This window comes from Camarhynchus parvulus, chromosome 19, assembly GCF_901933205.1.
Source record: "Camarhynchus parvulus chromosome 19, STF_HiC, whole genome shotgun sequence".
Taxonomy (NCBI): Eukaryota; Metazoa; Chordata; class Aves; order Passeriformes; family Thraupidae; genus Camarhynchus; species Camarhynchus parvulus.
In genome coordinates, this window is record NC_044589.1 from 9,232,825 (window position 1) to 9,257,169 (window position 24,345).

At 40.6% G+C, this 24,345-nt stretch overlaps 1 protein-coding gene across 7 annotated transcripts in view; it reads right to left on the reverse strand.

Annotated features, from left to right (window-relative positions):
• The window catches only part of BCAS3 (BCAS3 microtubule associated cell migration factor), a 293,628-nt gene that overhangs the window by 261,739 nt on the left and 7,544 nt on the right, over positions 1-24,345 (reverse strand). For all 7 annotated transcript variants that reach the window (XM_030962763.1, XM_030962761.1, XM_030962765.1 and 4 more), the window contains exons 6-7: positions 17,506-17,587; positions 11,252-11,324 (exon numbers count right to left, since the gene is read on the reverse strand). In XM_030962763.1, coding sequence (XP_030818623.1) covers positions 11,252-11,324; positions 17,506-17,587 — 155 coding nt within the window. The remainder of the gene's footprint in view (positions 1-11,251; positions 11,325-17,505; positions 17,588-24,345) is intronic.

Below are 24,345 nucleotides of genomic sequence, written 5' to 3' on the forward strand. Positions count from 1 at the left end.
CACACTGGGTAAAACCTTGAGTTCAAGTGCCAATAACCAAGGAATATCATGGAATCACAGAATTCCAGACTGGGTTGGGTGGGAAGGGACTTTAAAGAAAGCTCATCCACTTTACAGGGACACATTCCACTATCCCAGGCTGCTCCTTGTCCCCTTGCCTGGAATATTTTATAAAGATAGGCCAGAAAGACTCAGAAATTCTGTCTGAAATAAAATTCTTCTGAATTAGTCCCACAGATTATCAACAAATATTCATTACGTATCCTGATTGTTCAAACAGCTGCAGAGAGAGCAACAACTTCTTTAAAGGTAATGGCCACAAATCCAACAACAACTTTAAAATGTGGCAACAATAAATGTATAAATACACTCAGGCCTTGGTATCTTCTTCTGTGTGAGTGCTGCAGTGCAGGGATGGAGGGGAAAGAGCAGATGCCTCATCCAGCTGGCACTTGGTGACATCTGTGCTTGTGCCCCACGACAGCACCACCTCCTCCCAGATCTGCTGGGTCCCACCATGGCGAAAAAGCTCTGTGCAAAATGCTTGCACAGAGACAAACACACCACTCAGAACACTTGTGCTGTCTTAATAGAAAAAAAAAATTAAAAGGAGAAGAGTGATGGAATCAACACGCGGCCGATTTTCCTGTGCCTTGAAGGCTTTGCTTTATCAAGGGTGGATTTTCCTCCTCTCTGCCACATGATGAACATCCCACACAAAGAGAGATGGACCTCAGTAACAGGCTGGTCTCGTGAGTCTAGAAAGGAGAAAAAAGAGCTTGGAGGTGTAAAACTGAAATAAAATTTTTGCTGGGAAAGGTGCCCTGTACAAAATGTTCTTTATATGAGGATTTTCCAGTCAATTGTGGCCTTTAATAAAATCTCTGGCCAATATCACTGCATTTTATACCACCTTCACAAAGTTTCTTTAAAGCCCAGCCTAAAGCACAGACTTATTTTTATTAATTACTTTTGGTGCCTTTAAGAGGAGACAAAAATATTAAAACTTACACTGAAATCCTATTTAAAGTAACTAACAGTTCAACATAATCTCTTACTAGGCCCAGCTTTAACAACCTGCAGGAGTAAAAACAAAACATTTTTGAATTTGCTGTAAATATTAGGTTGCCAAGAGCCTGAACTGGAATGAAATTTCCCAACTTGCAGAGACAACAGGTGAGAGAAAAGTGACAGCAATTCCAAGGAACTGGATGCTCAAGATATACCAAAGGATTTGCACAGCAAACTATTCCACAAAGTTGGGTTGGTTTTTTTTAATTACTACTCTATAAAGCATCAAATCTACCAACAAATTGTAAAAAAAGGCTATTTCCATGTGGGAATGAGGAGGATGCTGACAGGGACCCAAGTTTTTAATCAGCAGGAGTGGTTACAATTCTCCTGTTCCACCTCTCTGGTGCTTCACTGAAGGGGAAGAGAAGCAAAACAAAACCAGAGCACAGAGTTAATTAATTGAATATTGGAAAAATTCCTGCCTGAACCTTTACACTGGAAAGTTGAAGCATGAGATTTGATTATGATCTTTGCAGCAATATTAGGAACATGGTGAGACCACAAAGGCAATTCTGTTCTCCTCAAGGGCCCTGAAGAAGGTTTGCTCAGATTAACAGATTTCAGTTCTGGAAGGATCATCTTCTCTTTCCAGGCCATGCACAAAATGTCCCAGAAGCTCAAAGAAATTATTTTTTACCAAGCAACCTAATCTTGTCTTAAAAGACTTTGACCAACAATGAGTCCTCTATTTTTATGGTGAGTGGTTCCAACATTTTGATCCTTTTATTTTTATGAAATTACTTAGTGCCTGACAGAATTGGTGCATATTCTGCTTTTTGGCTTCTGTGTCTCTGTCAAGGACACAAAAAGGCTCATTGCCCTCAGTTACCTTTGTCAGTAATCACCCAGAGCAATCCAGGCACCAAGAAAGTGAAAAAAACTTCTGAGTCTTAAGTTGTAAGGTTTGTTTTCCAGGCCTAGCACTAAACTCCTCTAAGCCCTCCTGAGCAGGGCAATTCTCCCCTTCTTTCTGAGGGATGCACAGAATGAAAACTTTAAAAAAATATAAAATTCAGTTATTTCTTTCTAAATACCACTGCAGAAAGAGCTTTCATTAGGACTTTCATCATCTATAGGCTCTCTGCATCCCATCTTTTCACAATAAAAAACTCCACTCTGTAAGTAATTTTCTAATGTATGGTACTTAATAGATTCATTCAAAATCAGTAAAAGCAGCACAAAGTTTCTCAGAAAGTGACACTTCCCCCAAAATGTGTGCGCAGCACTGAATCACAAAGCAGCTGAGACATTTTAAGTGCACCACAAATTGCAAAAAGCATGGAAACACTTATTTCTAAATAAGAAAAACCTGTACCAACCTTAGACACATGTTACTAAATCTAATCCTTTAAATACAAGGGAGGGAGTTATTTGATACAGCACTAAAATAGTTGTGTTAAACATCAGGAGATACAAACCTCATTGCTGCATCTTCCTCAAATGTTTTGATCGAGTCTATCAGGCAAGGGAAAAAAAATTCACCTTATCTGTGTACTTCACCAGAAATATTTTCCTTACTTGCCCATGACACAAGAAATCACCAACTCTGCAGAAATCATTTTGTAAGAGGTAAAATGAGTCAGGGTTCAGGCTCAGGAATCTCCTTTTTTTTTTCATCATAAGGAATAATTTTATTTCTGTTAGTTCAGCACTGAGGCATTCCTTCACAGGGCAGGGTCTAAGTGCACCTGGAATGACCCAGGAAGGTCTGGCTGAAGGATTGATTGAGGGATTGGTTGAAGGACTGGTTTCTGTCTCCTGAATAACCCTGGCCATGGTCTGTGAGAGAACCTGAGACTCCACAGTGACTTCTCCAGTTCTGAGTACTTTCAACAACCATTAATCCACTGCTGTTCCATGAAACCAACAGCTCCCTCACTTCCCATCTGTAGCTGAGGTGTCAGACATCAATTAGAGGGGGAAAACTTAAGACTGGGTTTGTGCAAATATTGATTATTGCAACAGATTCTATGAGAGAAAAGTAAAAGGGGAATCCTTAAAAATACCAAATAGCAACCTCCAAATTCCTTATTTTGGCAACTCCTCCCACATCCAGCAGCACATAACTCGCTCTGACTGTTGTGCTCTCTCTGCTATCCCTCACCCTCATCATCAGAAGATTCCTTCTGGGTTTGAAGGGGTTTCATTGGGTTTGTTTTTACATTTCAGGACACACAGAGCCGACGAGAGCCCAGAGCCACCTCGGTGTCCCCGACATGTGGCACTCCCGTCATGGAGTGTAAAACCCAGCACAAGCTGCCTCCTCAGCTGTGCCTTTGCAGGGAGAGCCGGGTGTGACACACTTTCCACTCCAGTGAGACGTGCCACATGTTCCAGAGCAGAGCTGTCCCATCACATTGCCACTGGGTAATACAGGCAGATTAGCGGCAGCTCCAGAGATCTGTCTGTCTACTTGAGGAGCAGGATCATTTTTTTCTGTTATATTCTGGACTAGATTTTGCTTGTTTGTAGCCAAACAAGCTTTTTATACACAATTTATGCACCTGCATTGGCTGTCTTTGATCATTCTATGAACACGCAGGAAAGTGAACACATTTCTGTAAATCTTCATGAACATAAGCAAAGATTAAGTTCTGACAGAATACAACTGCATTTATCATACCTCTATCAACCACTAATATTTCTGTGATCAGCTGATTAAGCCACAATCTGATGTGTCTCCCCCCAAAAATACAAAATTAAAGAGTTGTCTTGCCCTTCCTACTGTCAAATGAAGCAGAACTCACCACGAAAGAAATGCACAGAGTTTGTATTGCAGTAAGAGCCACATGGATCTCCAAGACAGACCAAAATCAAAAATGTAGCAATTTTTGCATATTAAGAGACAGCCACATGTCACAGCTTAAGAGGAAAAGATCTCATTTCTGGGAGCACAACTCTGTAGGCAAATTGATGCTGAAATACCTCAGCTCCAGCCAAATTCCACCAAGCACATGTAGAACCCAAACTGAACATTTTGTGGAGCCTCTTACAGCCTCAGCCAGACACAGATTTTTTAGTGCCAGAATTTCTAACACTCCAAAGCAATATCAGACCTGTTTTCTTTATTCTGAGGCATTTGTACTGACAGAATTTCCTGACTAGTGGTGTGTGAGAAGACAGCACAGTTAACACAGACTGCAGCTGATTATTTCAGCATATATACAATTGTTGTTTGTATCTGAGGCACGTTCCTCTTTAATAGCATCAGAAGCAGAATCCCCATCAGAATCCCCACCTTGCTGTTGCACATTCAACAACCAGCACTGAAAAATTTTCCTGCTACCGCTAAAACCTTCGTGAAGGACCAAATATTTCATCCTGCTGGTTCTTGTAACCCATTTCTTTCCATTTCAGGCTCGTTTTTTCCCCCTTTCTGTGCTCTCCCCTCATGATTCACGCGCCTCACAGGCCCCTCGGCCTCTCCCCTCAGCACCAACAAAGGCCGCGCTAAGCCGGCGGCTCCAGGCCGCCCTCAGAACCACTCTGGGGCTTCACCACTAAGCACAAAACCTTGCCCTGACCTGTCTAAACTAAAATTCTTTTGCCCTCGGTGTCATTAACGGCGTAAGAAACCCGTGGGGTTGTGCAACACTTCATCACCTCGGCATTAGGCAGCCGCTGCCGGCAGTTGCGTGACGGAGATCATTAGAGGATGTCTGTCAGCTGCACAGGACTCTGCTAAATCTTCATTGTTTATATGCCAGTTTATGGCTCAAATGACAATTTCTGAGGAGCCTGAAAACAATTCCGCTTCCAAGAAATAATTAGAGGGTTTTAGAGTGCGTATGACTGAAGCTGAGCAGGAATGAGCTCAGATCTTCTGGTTAAAGCACTTGAAAAGTGCTCCAAACAGCAAAGCTGCTCCGTGGTTCTGGTCACATCAGGTAGGCCAGAATTTCCCCAAGTGCCCATTAATTACATGTTCTTAGGTATTTCTTACTCTGTTTTATGACTTGAATCACAGACCATGTTCTACAGATGTGCAGAGTTCTCACTGTAGCTGAACTCACCAAAAGCTGGGTTGAAATGATGAAATAATACCTGAAAATAATTACTTGTGGAGCCCCAGGAGCAGCAAAAGGAATATTCTGCTTTTCCTTACATTGATCTTAAAGCTGAAATCCTCGATGAATTGCTTAACATCAAAAACAAACTGCAGTTTATTTTATATCCTTTCTCTCAATGAAGACAAAAATGCAGCCACCCCCTCTACTGGAGCACTTTTCATTAAATTTGGAGGAATTTCCTAGTTAAAGGTGGTTGATATTCCCAGGAGAATTACAATTGCTAAGGAAAGGTACACAGCAAACAGCATTCTCCCCAGAGAGTCACCTGATGCTGAAATGGGAGATGCAGCATTTCAAATTGTGCAGGCAAAATTGATTAAAATGTTGTGTTATTTTATTATTGTCTCACTGTAAAATATTATCATTAAATATTCTATTAATAATTTGAATCACCATTAATTTTAAAAGTAAGTCTGTGAGCAACCATCCAAAAATGTGTGAGGGGTCTCCTCAAGTGATATTCTAATACATTACCCAGTCAGAATTAAAAGAAAGAAGGCATTAAGAAAGATCTTTTTTTAAGCACATGCCTTACAGCTTTTTCACAAAGCAGGAGCCTTCTAAATCTCTAGTTTGAATTACTGAAGAAATATTCAGTATTATAAATTGAAATTTGCAAAAATAAAATTTAAAGCTAAGATACATTCATTCTGTTTTAAAAAACCAAACCAAAGAAAAATAATAACTATATCAATTTTTTAAATTGTATTTTAATTGTCTTTACTGTGGAGATTTAAAAGGAGCTCATCCGTATATGAATGGTTGAGCTCAGCAAACTCCCATGACATTTTGTCTGCATATTAAATATTTTTGAAGAAAGGAAAGGAAAAGCATAGGAAGGACTCAAGAGAGCCCACGGTAAGGGAGAAAATGGCATTCAGCAACAGATGCAAAGTTCAAACACTGCCAAGTTGTAGGGAATGACTCGAGGGGCAGCAGTTGTGTAACAACACAGAAACAAGGGCTGGAAGTTGAAGCAGTTTGCAATCAGCTGCTCCAACTACGAGCAAGAAGTGACTGCACTTGTTTAGGAAAAAACAGATTAAAGAGCATCCTCTGTGAACCCACTGGGATCTGATGGCTTTAAGTGTCCTCAAGAAAAGAGAACAACTTCAACCATCCTGAAACTTCTGCTTTCCAATGTCCTTTAAATCCTCCCTACACTACAGAACACAGGAATAACCCTAAAACATATAAGAAAAGGAAAGAAAATATAATCCTCAACTGCTCTCCGGCTCTGCCACGTTGATTTATAACAGTTATTTCTAAGACAGACAAAAACACACAGATGCAAACAATTACTCTATTTTTGTAGGCAACAAGTGAGGTGGGTGGTAACTGAGAAATTTTGAAAAATCCTGTCACAATATTCCGTTTTTTCTGAAGTAACCCTCAGCACACAACAAACGCTCGCCACATCAGAGACTTTCCAGGGCCTGAAGGGCCACTTTGATTCCAGCCCGCTGCAGGCATTAGTGGGGACGTAATTAGGGTAAAAAGTTCAACCACAGTTCCATGTCTAGAGTGCTGCCAGAAATAAATTTCCTCTCATTCACTGGTTTCTACTGTACCCTCCCTGAGAAACATATTGAAAACACATTTATCTTTGTAGAGTTTGTTCCTCTTCTAATTAACTTTATAGCGTTTACAGTATTTAATAATTTAAAGTGGAATTTAAAGTGGCCCTGGAAGTGGCAGCCCTGCCTGTAATGGTGCTGTGCATTATCTTTTCCCTGTGGTGCTTCTTTTGACAAGTTACTGGGGGCAGCTTTGTGCTCCAGCTGGTTTTACCTGGACTTCCTTCCCTCCATCCTTCCCATCCCTTCATCCCCTCCCTGCATCACTACACACAAAGGGGTTGGAGCAGCAGTAAAACAAAACTGTGCCTCAGCTCGGAAATCTGCTGTCCCAAACCTCCACTGCATCCCAAGGATGCCTTGGAAAAGGTTCATCTTTTTACAGCTTCATAAATCAAAGCTTTAGAAGGTCAAAACTACCCATGGTTCTCACCAGCTGGTCAAGGTTTGACCCCAAATACTCATTTTCTCCCAGTTTTGATCCAAGATTAACAGTTTATTATAGTTCAAAGGTTATTTCTTACTCTAGGTTCACTGAGACAAACATTTGGAGTATGAGAGGAACTCCAGAGCATTTCTGCCCTTGGTATTTACACATGGAAACACCACCTTACTCCATTAAAGCTCCATCTCCTGGCATTGGAATCCATGAGAAAATTCACAGAATTACCAGCAAACACTACTTCAACATCACAAAAAAGTACATTTTTATAATCACTGAATCAACTTACAAGAAAAAATGAAGAGCTCTTTTTAAGATGGAGATTCTATCTTTAGCACATAACTACCCCATCCAGCATCACTAAAAGGAATTTAAACTACTTTATTCCTGCCTCTCTCAGGATCTTAAAAGCTACCACACAACCTGCTAAGGCTAAACTGAATTTTCCCAAAAGAAATCAGAGAGGAAAATGTTTTTCATCTGCTGGAAGGGAAGGAAGTCTTTGCAAGGCAGCTGACACCACACAGCTCTGCAGTTAATGAGGCTTTGCAGTTATGCAGCACCACAAGAACCTCTGGGACTCAAATCCCCAAAGGTAACAGAAATGAGAGAGTTTTGCCCAACTTTAAAGATCTTACTGTACCTTTCTGAACAAAATAATTAAATTAAATTTGCTCTCTAGGCTTGAGAGTCTTCACAAAATCTGAATTTTGCTCAGTCTTCAATAAAAGCCCACAAATACTTCACAAACTTCATGAAAATCTATTACATAGTGCCCAACACAATTGAAAATCACAACCATGTGGCCCAGACCATTTTTTCTGAGTGATTTCAGAAAACAAAGTGCATTTTCTATCTGCAGTGAGCACACCCTTTGCACAGCCCATGGCAGGGCTGAGCCAGGTGAGCCCTCACCATCACCACTAGGAAAAAACCAGAGGAAATTTCTGAAATTTCAGGGCATTCCAGGAAGAGTTCCCCTGAGCAGCATCTGGGAACAAAAAGTTCATTCACCAGAGCTCATTTCCTCCTCTTGGGTGATCCTTGCAGGAGCTTTGCTGTTTGTCTGACAAATCATTTCCCAGCCAGCTCATCTGAAGCACTGAAAGCTACAGACACTTGGAGAGGACACTGGATTTTAGCACTACCCAGTGATTTGCCAGAGCCTGACCAGGCTCACATGACTCTGAAATATTAATTGAGAAAATATTAATGCTTTAATTGTGCTGTTACTCATGGGAAGCTGCTTCCTAAACCTGAGCACTCCCATAAACACATTCCTGAGCTGAAGCTGGGTTAAGGTTAGCAGGATTTCATCTACAGTAGCCCTGAGAATAAAGCACACGCTTCCTGAAAATCTACTGTCAATTGATTTGCCTTGTAAACAGATCAGCAGGGGGAAAAAATGCTGGCTAGCCAAAGTTACACATTTTGTTTGCTCCAACTACTCCTCCTTCTTTAATTTACCCTAATTTCCTCTCTCCTCCCATGATTAATAAAGATTACCTCTTGCTTCTCATGCCCTTGAATGACCTCCATCCAATTCTTCAAGTCATCCAAAATTTTCCACTGCTTGATATCATCAAACTAATTCATCTTTCTAAAAATATAAACTGAAAAGGCAGCACAGGCTAGAGGCTGCTGAAGGGGCCACTGCCTGAGCTCCTGCACTCTCCCCAAAGGCCTCAAACTTTCACTTTTTTATCATCTATTATTGATTGGTTAATTAGTTACGCCTACAGTATCAGCTGATTATCATACAGCCTATGTAAGATTATGGCATAATCTGTTAATCTTTAGCAAAATGATTTGGCTGTTTGGACACAGGACAAGGGAACCAAAATATCAAACGCTTTTTGTAAGGATGGCTTAGAGATCCAGATCTGAGAAAGGCTTTAGGATCATGTAGTGACAGCACAAGGGCTCTGGCTTCCCTGCCCCTTTCTCTTCTCCCTGTCCCTGCTCCTTCATGTGCCTTTATTTCCCTCCTGGAATGGTCCTTTTGATTCTTTTCAGCTTTCTTCTTACCTATATTATCTACTGAAGGGCAAACTTGCAATCTCTCCATTGATTCTCAACTGTTTTTTTAATGATCTGAATTTAAACAGAATTATCCTGGTTGGTTTCCCTTTAAACTTTTCCATTAGTTAAACTGAAGTATTTATTTAACATTTACATTTGAACAGAATGAAAGTAATGTATTTTGGACCTCTCTGGTGTATTTGAAAGTGTTTTTACAGATCCAGTCTGTTCCAAACTACGTCTTCAATAACCCATGTGGGGAAAATAGAGATATCTTAATGTTTCACCACCTAGGAAATGCATTAATGTGCACCAAACCCATCCATTAATTTTGTGTGTCTATAAAGATTTGTTTGTCTTATCACCAGGAACAAGCAGGCATGTCTTTACAACCCTCCACAACCCCAAAATTTAGTCAGATATTCTTTCTTTTTTGGTTTTCCTTTTAATTTGCAGATCTTGTAATCTAAGACTGAAGCTGACTGAACCAACCTCTAAACCAGCAGAGAAATACCAGCCAAAAACCACAATCTGTTTCCCATTTCTGTGTCAGGACTGCATCTTTTGGGGGGCTGTGAAAACAATTGTTTTGAAAAGATTATACAGTGAATCATAGACTGGTTTGGGTTGGAAAGGGACCCTTAAAAATCATCCAGGCCAACCCCCCAGTGAAACATTTCAGTCATTTTACTAGCTGGAAAAATGTGACTTTTAAAATGCAAAAATGTGTGTACCAGAAAATCAGATATGAGGCAAAAGTTCCATCTTGTTGATGAGTATGAAATGATCACATACAAGAACAGAAAACAAAATCTATTAGCAGGAAATTCATCTGGGAGTTAATTAGTAATGGTAACAACAAAGAATGATTTAGAAATTACAATATTATGGAGTTGAAAACACATGAGAGACTTTTTTCTGGGGAAAGCAGAAACTGTCCAGAATCTTTGAATTATTTTCCATTAACAGGAATACAATAATACAGTGAAAATAATTATCTTCAGGGTTTGTTCATTTCTCAGGTATCTCAGCTACTAAAACAAGACTGTAAGGAAGATTTTTACTAAACCAACACATCCTTTACATATATAAATACATTGATTGGATAAAGACAGAGCACTATTTGCACCTCTAATTTATAAACAGTTAAACTTACAGGGCAGAGAAGAAAAGGAGAAAAATCACCATAAACTGGTTTTTGCAGGTTGTAAATACATAAAGAAAAAATTCACTTCTCTGCCTTATGTGGATTTTAATTCAAACATTTAAGGCAGGTGACATTAATATTGCAATTTAACACAGTGATATGAGAGAAAGGTAAAGATTTGACAGTTCTTCCTTCACACACACAGTGATTAAATTCTTAATTGAAAAAGGTGTGGCACAGAATTAGTCTTACAACTGTAAGAAGATTTACTTCAACTACTCAGCCATTAAATGGTTGTGTAGAGGATTACTCCTGAAAAGCAAATATTTTCCTGTAGGTACAGATATAAATCCTGTGCATTGTCTGAATCAAACATAAAAGATCTCAGGGGCCTCTTTTATAAGAGCAGTGATACAACAGTCCTGGAGAGAGGACAAAACAAGATTGTAAACTGATTTTTGTAACTCAAGGAAAGAGGTTTAACATGTATTTTGCTAATACATGTGTATTAATACAGCGTGTGGCTGCAACAATGAAATGCCTGGTATTTGTAATTCAGTTGCTGCTTGAAAAATTACTTTTTAAGATACAGAGATTGCTTTAAACACTTCACAGTAATAATTTTGACCTGGATTAATATCAGAAAAGGTTAATCATAAAGTTGTGATTCCACTGAGAATAAAATAAACTTTAAATACCTCTTTATTTATTTTATATCAAGAGTCTCTTTTTCATTCCTTTCCAAAAGCTTAAGTCATAGGAAAATATAAATTGACACACCAAAAAAATAGTTTAAAGCCACCTCCCAGTGTTATCCCATGCAGAAAAAAGGAACAAAGCTTTGAAGATGTCATCTGCTGGGCTTTTCAGATGGCAATACAATTTCTATATTCCTTTTATCCACAGAAAACATTCTTACCCAGAAGACCCAATGCTTTTGCACACACCAAGCAGAGGCCTCTTCTCAGCAAAATTATCACATTTCTGAGCACCTGGCAAGAGGGAAAACAAAAGAAAAGAAAAAGCAAATCACCATGTACTGTTTGTACAGTTTCCAAGTTCAGGTTGGGGCCCAATATACTGATATTACACAAAACTCCCAGCTTGTGCAAGATAAGGGACAGAAATTCAAATTACAGGCAGAGCTGTGAGAGAGATGAAAATGAGAAACAACACGAGCAGCAAAACATGGCCAGGCTTTGGGAGTGATTTTCTGCTCATCCCACAAGGGCTGGGATTCTGTGACTGAAACAAGTGGCTCTTGCTCACTTCTCATTGTTTTTTAGGAAGTTCTCTGCAGCTCTGCCTGGGTTCACACCTTGGTTTCCAGTTTGTAGAAATGGAACCCGGGAGTGCCAAGCTCAGAGCAGCCTCTGCAGCCCCTGCCCAAGAAAACAGGAGATGAAATCCAAACCACATCAATCTGTTCCACCAGCAGGAGATCTAAACCTTGAAGAAAACAACCTCCAAGTGGAACCACAACTCCTGCAGCACATCCCATCCCCTTCCAGGGGTGCTGAGCCCAGCAGAGCCCAGCAGAGCTGGTTTGGGCCAGGCTGGGCCAGCTGTGCCTGCCCTGGGATCCTGTCCCACAGCAGTGCCACCAGCCTGGCACTGGGAGCCAGCCCTGCCAGCCCTGGCAGCAGGAGCCAGCCCTGCTGTGCCCCCAGGCTCACTCACACCTCCACCCCAGCACAACCAGACTGTTAAAGAGGCCACACTTCTTCAAATGGGGTTTTAAGAGTTTGGAGAACTTTGCTTTATTGCTGTGTAAACAGAAATAAAACTGAAATTGAGTTTCTAAAGAAAAAAAAAAAATCTCACTTCTGCTTGTGAACAATAGTTAACTGAATTCCAGGGTATGTTTCTACCCAACTTAAATAACACAGTAACAACCAACACCACCACTACTAACTTTCCTCCATTTTCTTTCAACCTTTGCCTATTTAATTATCTATCTATGGGTCCGCACATGTGTGGTGAATAATGGAATTTTTTTTCTCCATTATACACCAAACCCTTTGATCTCTAAAGAATATTAGCGATATAGTCTGCTCAAAATTTAAATCTTGAATAGTACTGTACAGAACTAAATCATTTATTCAGAAAGGCACAACAATTAACAATATACATTCTGACATAGCAGACTGTTAATTATTAATGACTCAGGTACATGCATTTAATTTGTAACAAACACTGTTGAGTCCTCTCAACTGTACAAGGAAAAATCTTCCCTCCTACACCTTTGGGTATTTATAAAGTCAAATGGATCACATCAATAACTCCACCATCAACAATAGCTTTACAAACAACCTAAACCAGCCAGATGTATTTTCCTTTTATTCCTATTATTTCAAGCTCTTTGGTGAGTCAAACCTGTACTGTATGTACTGACCTGTAAATTGAAAAATGAAACATAAAAGTCTTCTTAAGAGTCTGGCAACCAATTTGTTTCCTTCAGTGCAGGTAACAGATGAATTCCATTTGTTCTGCTCCCAGCACGAGGGAGAAATGCTGACTACCAGCACTGCTGACACTGATTTAAGTGCAGCCAGGATTTTACCTAAAGAATTTAACTCTACTTTTTTCCTTCTTTTTTCACTAGGATATATTAGAGACACAAATCCAGATGTTTATTTATGGTCTAATTTGATAACAAAGAAGGGGAGAGAAGGAGGAAAAACATGGGGGGAGTCCAGGGAATCAAGTGCCCAAAATCAAAAGCAATGCCAGATTTAATACCCACAGCACAGATTTGCAAAATTTCTGCAATAGGTGCTTAAAGTTTTGATTTCTGGATATAATGACTCAAGTCCCTCAATTTTAAAAAATCCATTTCCTACTTCAATACTTTCAGAATGTAAATATTAATAGTGCAGGAAAGGATCATTACTGGAGGCCTCTGAGGGCATTAAATCAGGTTAATAGCTGTCCCATCCATGAGATTGCACAGTGACATGTGTTGGGCTCTAATGGAGGCAGGAGCCTCTCCCAGGTCTGGGGTGGCATTTAATCCCCCAAGTTCTGCTGGATTAATTTTCATTTGTAAAATTGTGTTTATTTGCATGTGCGAGGCGCTGACGTTGCACACACCTGCTGCACACACAGTGTTTAACAAAATTGAAATGAAAAACAGCTCTCTAAATCCCCCCAAATACAAAAAGTATTGAAATCCTGTTGCAAAGTCTTTTTCTTAAACTCCTTTTATTCTAAATCCTTTTAACTCTGTCATATAACACTACAGCATTTATAAAATGCTGGAAATCCTGACAAATCACACAATTAAAGTAATGAAAACTGCCCTTCCTGCCAACAAGGCACCACCTTATCTACAGCTCCATTTAGCTAAATGATAGGTTTGGTTTTTTCAAAACCTCACTTCAGTTAGTGTGCTTAAAATTGAAAAAAAAAAGGAGAAAAAAAATATCTCTGTGGCTAAATGAAATTTCATACAAATCAACATTTAGAAGTTTATGAAGTCAAAAGGTTACCCACACTAAGCTCAAAGCAGCTTAGAGCCTGTCCTGCTGATGAAACTGTGAATTGGGACCTCAGGGCCTGCTAAGGCCTCTCAATAATGCCAATAAAAAGAGTGACAACACCACCAAAAGCAGCACATCTTGGTGCAGAATGAAAATGAAGCCCAGAGGATGTCACAGGAACTCCAAGGCTGCTCAGAACTCTGGAAATGGCCCTGGTTTGCCACGGGAGGAAACTGCTGGATGAATTTCACACTCTGACCTATTTAGCAGTGGTCAGAGGCACCATGCAGTGGATTTTCCTGGTGTGTAATTCCACTGATCAGCCCCATTTAATAACGAGTGCTGCTCCTGCTCCACTAAACCCCTCTCATTCCCATCTTTTCCTTGGAAATCTTGTGGCATTCGTGGTCCTGCAGCAGCCCAGCACTACCTGGGAATGCCCCAGCCTGGAATTCCCTCTCAGCCCAGCTGGGTGAAAGTTTCAGGTGCACTGGTCTAAAGCACCAGAAAGCAATGAAATAATTAATTTATTTCATTTATGATGTGATGAGGAAACACAGGTCAAGCCAAAGCTTCTAAGAAATTGTGATTTTACAGTGTTGCACCCCAAAATTCTCCCCTGTAATCTCTCTAGAAGAGACTTACTCGGAGAATTCCAGTCTGTAATTTCTATAATCCACAGACATTCCCATTCATTATCCCAAAAACCCCAGCAGAACTCAGACACACACCTGCACAACCAGCCCAAACCTTGCTGGTCCATCCAGCAGGGCCAGCCCCTCCACCACACAGAACCTGGGATTATTTTGGCCTTTTTGGGGATTTCAAACCACTGAACCACCCAAGTGGCTGAACATACACAAACCTCACATCTGCCTTCCTTTAGAAAGCAACCTAAATATTAGAGCTCTTTAAGTGTACCTGCACATAAAGCTGAGTCAGCTTTTGAGGTTCCAATCTGAATTTTACCAACATCAAAGATGGGAGCAGTGGAGAACAGGGATAAATCTGCTGCAATATTTCAACTCTCAATGGGTTTTAGTACCTCTAAATTCTTTCTATTTCCTTTTTTTATTTGCTTTTTCCCCCACTTATAAGTCAATTTGAGTGAACAGTCAAATTCACTGAGAGATGTAGGGCTATTATATCTTCTTTCTGCAAGCAGCATAATCTAGAAAATGGCAATAAATTAATTCAGCTCGCTGGAGGAATTTATTTTCATAATGCTGAGACATGGAAATAGGTTTTACAGACAACCACTGATCTAAACTTCACCACACCAGCCTGTCACCCCTTTGAGCAGGAATTGCCACACACAGAGCTGCTCCCTGGCTTTCTGAGCCTCTTGACTGATTTTTAAACTATGCAGCTCTACCTTGACAAATGGGACAGCACAAGGCAAAGCAGGTATTAGCCAGGGGCTTATAAAATGACCTGGGATAAGTAATCGAAAATGGGAGATTGTAGCACTGACTTCCTTCAGAAAGCATCAATATTCTGATTTTGTAGGTGAAAGAACCACAAAGGCAACTGAAATAAATGTATCATTGCCTCAGCACTGACAGAAAATCCAGACCTGGACACATGGAAACAACCCTAACCCCAGCCCAGCCCCAGATGTGGAAGTGGAGAAGAGCCACGGATGGCTCAGAGGGATTACAGCTCAGAATTCCTGTCCCTGAGACTGCCAGAATCCAGACTGAGATGTTCTCATGGTCTAAATATGAGCTCTGCAAGCCCAAAATCTGCTCACAGTGCAAAGCTTCAGTCTCCAAAAAGGTCACATATATTGTAAACTGCACAGATTAATTAAAGCCCTGCCTAATGAAGGCCCTGGTAGGTGTGAGCTGACCACGGAGAGCGGCTGACATCTGGAGGGTTTATGTCCATTAAATGTAAATATGTCCATTAAACATTATTAACAGAAATCCCTCCACTTCTCATGGCCATCTCCTCCAGGCTGCAAAGCAGGACATCAAAGTGATGCAGCAGAGCTGTGTGGCTCAGAGCAGGGCACAGATGCCAACCCCAGCAGCTCCAGGGACTGCCCAGGCTCCTGCTGCCAGCAGCACCCAGGACCTGCTGCAGGAGATCCCCTGCATGAAATAATCCCTCTGAAACAAGGCTGCATTATGCCACGAGGCACACCACGAGGCAGAGGATCTAACATCAAAGGGCTGCAGTTTTTTAATGAAATAGTTGACAAACTATTAAGTTCTGCTGCTGTAAAGTCACCAAGTTAAAGCCATGAGCTTTCCTTTCACACCTGGGAATGAGCTGCTTATCACCAGCTCAGATCTGTTTCTAGGAACGTGCCAAATCCATCCACCAGGAGACTCCTATTTTCAATAATTCCCTTTTTACAGCTTTACAGTAAAACAGTGTTTGAGCCTGCTGATGGTAATCAGCTTCTCCTTTACAAATTCCTTTTATTTCGTTCAGAATCATTAAAGCTCATGAGTTAGTTATCTAAGGCCTCTTATTACAGCTTTACTTTTATCTGATTCCAGATACTGGTCAATGATACATTCATGTACTTTTAATCAAAGATTTATTTAAACCAAGCCATGTAAAAAGAGACCAAAACATGTTTTTAAAAGGTTTGGTTTAATTGAATATGAGCTAATTTGAATAGTTTTCTAATGTAACAACTCTCATTGTCAGATGCTAAATATATGGAATTTAAGGGCAGAAAGACAATAACTGCTTGAAGGAGTTCATGAGTGTGATTTACTTGATTAAAAAATCAAAAACCTGCTTTAATACCAGAAAAAAACAGAACTCCCAGGTTCTTCAATTAATTTACTTCATTTTCATTTCCACTTCTCCTTTTTTTTTTTTCCTTCTACAGAGGAAGGGGCACAGACATCCATCACTCAATGACACAAATAATAGCAGCTCACTGGGAATTATGCAGGGCTCCAGTGAATGGAATAAAGGAACAACAGGCTTGGGAAGTATTTCACTCTAAGTTACTTTAACCTGTAATAGTTACACAGCCACAGATACTTTGTATATTCCTCTGCTTAGGAGATCACCAAAACAATATATAATATGTCCATTAAACATTCTTCATTTACTTTCTTTGAAACACACAAAATCAGTACAATTTACTAGGAATAATTTAAATAGTAAGATTTTAGGCTGTATTTTTTGAGTTCATTAATTAATTCATAAAATATTACTAGAAATTCTAAACCAGCATAGTCCCCAAATACCTTGGTCATACTAGAAATACATTCTTTTTGCCCACAAAGTAAACCAACCAATTTAATTTAAACCCAAACATTTCTTTCAGAAATCAACAATTAGTTTGGGTTTGGATGGAACAAGGTAATTTTTTTAGAGGAATTTGCTTGTATATGCACAGTTGCTCAGATTTTGCAGCAAGTTCTTCTCAGGGTGAACTCAACTTCTGGAAGAATCCTGTTAAATGAAGCAGCTTGGTTTAGAATTTGATAAAATAGTATTTAAGCAGAGGCAGAGAGGAGCTGCACTCACAGGATGATAAAATGTAAATCACTGAAAGGCTCGAAGTGAGTAAAGTTATTGTAAAACAAGGAGAAATGGAACAAATCAGAAGCCAGTGCCACCCCAAAACACAAACCCTGTTTTGCTAGTTTAACTGGAGTGGCCCAGCAGAGTTTTTAGAGAGTTCTGTGGATGCTGAAGGGTTTGGGGCTGTACTCACTGATCTGAGGAGCTGGCAGGATCCGAGCGGCTCGAACCGGCCCGTGGCGCACCGAGAACAGCTCCTGGGCCTCCCCACTGATCTGCAAGGGCCAAAAAACAACTTACACCTGCAAGAATACATCCATTCAATGGCTAAAATACATCCATTCAATGGCTAAAAATGCATCCATTCAATGGCTAAGAAGGTAGGTAGAAAGGCATTTTTGGGAGGTATATTGGTAACTCTGCCTAGGCAACAGAACAGCTCCTGGGCCTCCCCACTGATCTGCAAAGGCCAGAAAACAACTTACACCTGCAAAAATACATCTCTTTAATAGCTAAAAATACATCTATTTAATGGCTAAAAAGGTAGGTAGAAAGGCATTTTTGGGAGGTATATTGGTAACACTCTGCCTAAGCAACCACTGTCATTTCTCTAATTGAAAATATAAATATAAGAAGTCTTGAATTGACTGCTCATGACCACATAGACTTTGCAAGAAGCAAGACTTGAAGCTGACTAAAATTCACAGAATTTTATCCCATGTTTCCCATGGTTCTAAAGGAAAATGCCAGCTCACCAGAAATCAGTCAAGAGTGGCAAACATGGCTGGAAAAAGATGGGAGAATTTCATATATTGGTTCATTTCAAACTCACCAGGTGTGAAAACCATGTTTAAAAATTGGTGGTCAAGCTACTTAAGCCTGTCAGTGATGTCAATGTTGAAAAGATTAAACCAGAAGCAGTTCAGATGAATTTCCAGACTTCCTGCAATGGTCACTCAATGTATTTTCATAAGTGCCTGGAAATGGATCCGATATGGAACGTCAAACTGCAGGAAAATGGCAAACATTATGGAGCTCATTTCCAGCTAACCAACAACTTAAAACAGATGTAATGAGCCTCAGAACACAGCCAAGGCTGGCATAACGTTTTGCCAAACAAGCAGCTTACAATATCAGAAGAGAACATGATTTGGAATAAGGTTCTTAGGAATCAATAAACTATAAATTCAAGTGAACTTTTGGAAATGTCATTTTATGGTTGTTTCCATTTCTTTCTGCACTTCAGCTCACACGTCCAGAAAGTTAAAATACTCCTACTGTTTGACCAGCAAATCCCAAGTACAGTACTCCAGGCTCTCAGCTTACATCCACTCTTGCCTGGTTATTTATTAGCACTGCTCTACGGCATGGGGGAGAATGAAACCCACCCCATGAAGCACAATTATAAATAAAATTACTTTGAAAATACCATTTACTACAGAGCTAAGCCACCATTCCGCACACACCACAGAGAACTGCTGCTTCTCCCTGTTAAGCCTGAAATTACACACAAGCTACACAAATGTGGGGAAATAATATTTTAAGCCATTTTAGCCCAGCAGTTTAGCAATTAAAATCACTGTTAATGACACCAACTCACTAAAGGTTTGCTGATGGCTTTTAACTGATCATGAGCTTGGAGTGCAGTGTTGGGGGAAAAAAAAAGCCTCTGGATGAAAACATCTGTATCCAGAAAAAACAGCTCAGGAAAAAGTAGAGCACAGCTAAGCAGAAAATGAGGAAAATTAAAGAGGGACAGAGTAATAAAGAGATTTCAGAAATTAAGACAGCAGCACGTTCTCTGTCCACTGGAACACAGCAGCTCTATGCAAAGGGAAAGGAGGAAATGGAAAAGAAGAAAAATAGAAGGTTTGGGAACTATTATTCTTGGCAATTAAAGATTTTTCCCCCAAACCATGCGAATGCTGTTTCACACGTGTATGCACATCTCTGGCTAGGAACGAAAACACGAGGGAAAGGAACCAGCACAACAAAGGTAAGGAAGGAGTGATTCCCATAAAATATCCCAAACAGCTCAGACACCTCCCTCTCCTTCTGAACCCTGCCAGCAACCAGCCCCAGCTCCAATCTACTTCAAACAGAGCTCCAGTCCCCAAAGGAAGACACACTGAGAGGGCCAAACCTTCTTAACTCAGGTTCTGCTCTTAAATATCCTGAACTCCAGGAGAATGTTTATCCAGCCTGGGGTGCCAAGACCTGGTGGAGCTTAAACTTGAGACTTGCAAAGAAAAGCTAGAAATGTCCAAATGCAAATGAAGTTTATTTGTGCTGAAGCATTTAACATGGAAATCCCAGCCCAGCTCTTCTCATGCAGCATATAATGCAGCAACTTTTGAATAATTAATATTCATTATTTAAAGATAATTTATTATTTCATACTGGGGGAAAATTACAGAAAGTAAGGTCAAATGGAGTAACAAAAAGCACAGGATCCAACAGTGTCTAAGATGAGGTTACAGGTATTTAGCCCGTTTTGAGAGCACTGTAGGTTAACAGGTCCTTTGCTCAGTCCCTGCAGCATTCTAAATCATGGAATGGTTTGGGTTCAGCCTCTACAGCTCAAGTGCTCAGCATTTCCTGACTCCTGGGAGCTAAAAAGGATCAAATCTGAAGGTACACCCCCTCTGGAGGCTTTGTAATAAAGATACAAGATGCCACCCAACTACCAGCATCTCGCCTGTAAAGAAAATTCAAATTCTTTAACAGGCACAAAATAAAGTTTCCAAAAAATCTGGATGTGACACTACACCACTGATCACATTAAAACACTAATATTTAATCTAGCATAGCTTCACAAAGTAACAGCTTTTTCAGGGGATTTAAGCTGTGTGTCCTTAACTGTCCTGCTGAACCAGGGACTCATGGAAGACACTGCATTTTGTGTCTGCCATGAATTAGTGAGAGCTTGGTTCTTCCTTGGTTTGCTTGGCACTGAAAAATGCATTAGGGCTTCGAGTTCAAGATTTTCTTTGAATTCCAATTAACTTCTTTCAAACACCACCACCACCAGAAGCTTGTGCTGTTTGCAGACTTACAAACCCCTGAACTAACTGTGGTTAATGTAATGCCTTTCATTTATCTATGGATAAAACTTCATTGCTGAGGTCACCTGTGACGTGTTCACAGAGGTCTGAGGATGAGGGAAGAGATGAGAATGTTGACTCCATGTTTCAGAAGGCTTGATTTATTATTTTATGATATATATTATATTAAAACTATACTAAAAGAGTAGAAGGATTTCATCAGAAGGCTGGCTAAGAATAGAAAAGGAATGATAACAAAGGTTTGTGCCTGACTGAAACAGTCGGGACAGCTGGGCTGTGATTGGCCATTAATTAGAAACAACCACATGAGACCAATCACAGATGCACCTGTTGCATTCCACAGCAGCAGATAACCAATGTTTACATTTTGTTCCTGAGGCCTCTCAGCTTCTCAGGAGGAAAAATCCTAAGGAAAGGATTTTTCATAAAATATCATGGCTACAGTCACACAGCTCCAATCTGCCTGCAAGCACCTCCCTGGGGGGACAGAGATTCTGCCACTCCCTTATCTCAGCTCATCCCCTGGGAATGGGACACTCACCCCAGCAGGAACCCCAGTGGGACCAGGAGCTGCCCACCGAGGGGACAGGGGGTCACCTGTGGGCTGGCACCTCCCAGCCAAAGGCTCCACATCCCCTCACCAGCCCCTGGAGCTCCACAGTCTCTCATGCACAGACAAAACATAAATAGAGCTCATGAATTGAAAACAGAGCTCTAAATTCTTCAAAAAGCACCTGTGAGAAACGAGGCTGTGGCTGCCATCTTGGATTGGATCCAGCTAAGTAGCAAGTCCCCGTGGCAGCTCTCAGAGCTCTTAAAAGTTTTTCTTTCCCATTCCAAAAGCCAAGAATATTTCCAAACAGGTTTCAAGAATTGGATATTAAGCTGTAAAAGCAGCTTCGGGTACTGGTTGCAGGGAAGAGGGAATCCAAAATGAGGGCTCCAAGCTGCTCTGGTAGAACATCTCAGCTTTCCCAAAACCTGGCATCAACCACAACTCCCAGACCTACAGGAAAGGCTGGAAACAAAGGATTCAAACCCCCCAAAAAAGTCTTCATTAAAGGAGAAAGAAGAATCTTCTTCTTCACTTAAGAGATCTTGAGCTACTGCTTAGAACATGACAGCTCAGGAGGCTGCAGCACTGGGTAATTTTTGATGGCATTGCTTGGAGCACACCAGTTTGCACCGATAAAAAAAACCTGAACAAAGGAAGTTTTGTTCACACCGAGGACAAGTAATAGTTTCCAACCAGAGAAAATGGTTTTCACGTGGGGAAAAAAAAAATTTAAAAAAAAAAAAAGCCAAACATACACCAAAGTGAAATGAAATGGAGTTTGGAACTCAATGCTTGAACTACTGTGCAAATCTAGAAATGGAAACTGGGGAATGTGTAACAGGAAAAGGGAATGATCTGGAGGTTGTTTTTAAATATTCTGATGTATGTTTTAAACATCAATATATCATGATATGATGTTATAATATGATAATAAGTAATTGATAGATACCACCACCAAATATTGCTGCATATGGATTAAAGGCAACTTCCAGTCGTGCTGCTGCTGAGAAAGTAAGGAAGGACTGGAAGAAAATGAACAAATTTTATCACTTTAGTTTAGAAATTCCCTCAGCTTTTCCATTCAAATCAGATTTCTGTAATTATCTAGAGATTGTGAGAGTTTAGAGGCTCAAGGAATGTTACTCTAGTGGCTGCACTGAGGATGAAGGTGCACCTAGGGCTTTAAATTACGGCAGTGCAAATGGAATCAGAAGTTTTACAAAACCACACTTCTGGCACACTGGTGCCTCTTCAGTGTAAAAAACCCAAAGCCTCAGCAAATGATTTGCATAGATGTTCTGCAAAGTCCTCAGACATTTTTCAGGGTCATTGGGTCAGGTCTTTATTCAGTTTTTCTGAGGGGCACATGCAAGTGGTTCCCTCTGGAAAGAGACCTGGACAGAGGAAGGATTGCAGCTTGGGATGCGATAAGTTTCCTTTTTAATTGTCACAAGAACCAATACATTAAGATGATTTTTCTACTTCTGAAAGTCCCAGCCTGCAATGAAAAACAAAAACCAAGCAGCCAACGTGCATTCCCTGGACAGGAACACCCAGAGCAGACACTTGGAAACCACATCAGGCAGAAAGCAGCTCCAGTTGTCTCTGAAACACGAAACTGGGAGCAAGGCAAAAAACAAACTCCAAACAAAACACAGAACTCCAGTGCACCACTATCAAACAGGAACTCCGAGTGTATCCCCAGATTCCTCCCCACTTAGCCAGGAGTATTTTAAGGCCACTTTCAACCTTCGCACCCCCGCTGGAGAGCAGAGATCAAAGCCCAGCCCTTTGGATGGACACCTTGTGCTGCACTTCCCCAGCCAGGCTCCCCCAAACATCCCCCCAGCCCTTTGAAGCCTCCCTAATGGTATCTCCCATTCTGCAAATCACACTTTTGTACTCCAAAGCTCTTCCTCCGAGGAGATGTTAATGTGAAAGCTCTCTCAACTCGCAGAGAGGTGTGGGCAAGGCCGTGTAGCACCATTAGCAGGAGTGTGGGCTTAGGAGCTGTCATAAACACTTCATAATCACTCACACACAACCCCTGCTGCCTGCAACACGTTATTAAGTGCTGAATAGAGGGCCAATTGTAGGAATAAAAAAGCACAATGCTACAGATAATGACTTTCCTGAGGAGATTTGCACATAAATGTCAGATTGTTGCTTTTGCAGATTAAGCTGGAGAATGCAGAGTTGGTTATTTTTTCCCTTAGCTGGAATAACATTGCTTAATTACAAGCTAAATAATCAGTGGGGCCAAGAAGGAAGGTTTGTGTAATAGCAAAGGGCACAAAAAAGTGTTGCCAAATAAGCTCTTAAATATTAAGTCAATCACAGAGCTGCCAGGTTTTATTGTGCTCAGGCTAAGCAAGGGGGGAAAACACAAAGGAGAAGCAACAACGTGGAAAACCCCTCCAGTTTATAAAAAACCCCTCCAGTTTATGAAAAACCCCTCCAGTTTATGAAAACCCCCTCCAGTTTATGTTCCCTCTAAATTTGTTGGATATACAAATCCTGCTCTGCAAAGATATTTAAAGCTGATGTTAAAGATCATTTTTCTGTGAAAATCTGCACTAACAGAGGAGCCACTCCAACACTGACACTGCTCTAACACAAAGTGTCCAGGTCCAGGCTGCACCTCCCTGGCTGTGCCCTCAGAATTTCACAGAATATCCAAATAAAGGGCTGGCAAAATGATGTAATAACCCCACAACTGACATTCTGAAGGTGCATGGTAAAATATTTCCACATTTGGCATCTTCTCCATTGCACTGCACTTCCCCTCTGCTCATACTTCTGCAAAGGCTGAACAACATTAAGAGAAGCTGTCCTGCAACTTAATTTTTGTTATTTTTCCTGAAATACCAAATACTATCAAAAGCTAGGAATGATGAAGAAGTGAAATACATTTGGGAAAAGACAGGCTGTATGGTCCTACTAAAAAGAAGGCAAAATCAGGTATTCCATGGCCTAACTTGTGGCTCATTTGGACACAAGGAAGGAAAAAAAAAAGAAAATAAAAAGATATAAAGAAAAATGAAAACATCTATCCATGGCAGAAAAAACATCTATCATTTTTTAGCAGAAAACACAGGTTCATCCAGATAAAAACGTTTCAGCTGGGTAAAAATGGGGTGTTCTGTGAGGATACTTGAGCTCACGCCGCTGTGATGCTCAGGGTATGGTAATTAATTAATTCATTAATGATTGATGAGGTGGTGCTGCCGCTCTTAGCCCGGTGTTCCAGCGCCCCCCTGTGGGCACTTCGTGCAACGCACCGCGACAGAAAATCCCATTTTTGGCTGAAATGTTCCCAAGTTTCAGTTAAAGTTCCTAAATTTTAATAAACAGTTCCAAAATACTGAAATTTAGCGAAGTATATTCGGTCTCATTCCATTTCTGTTAAACA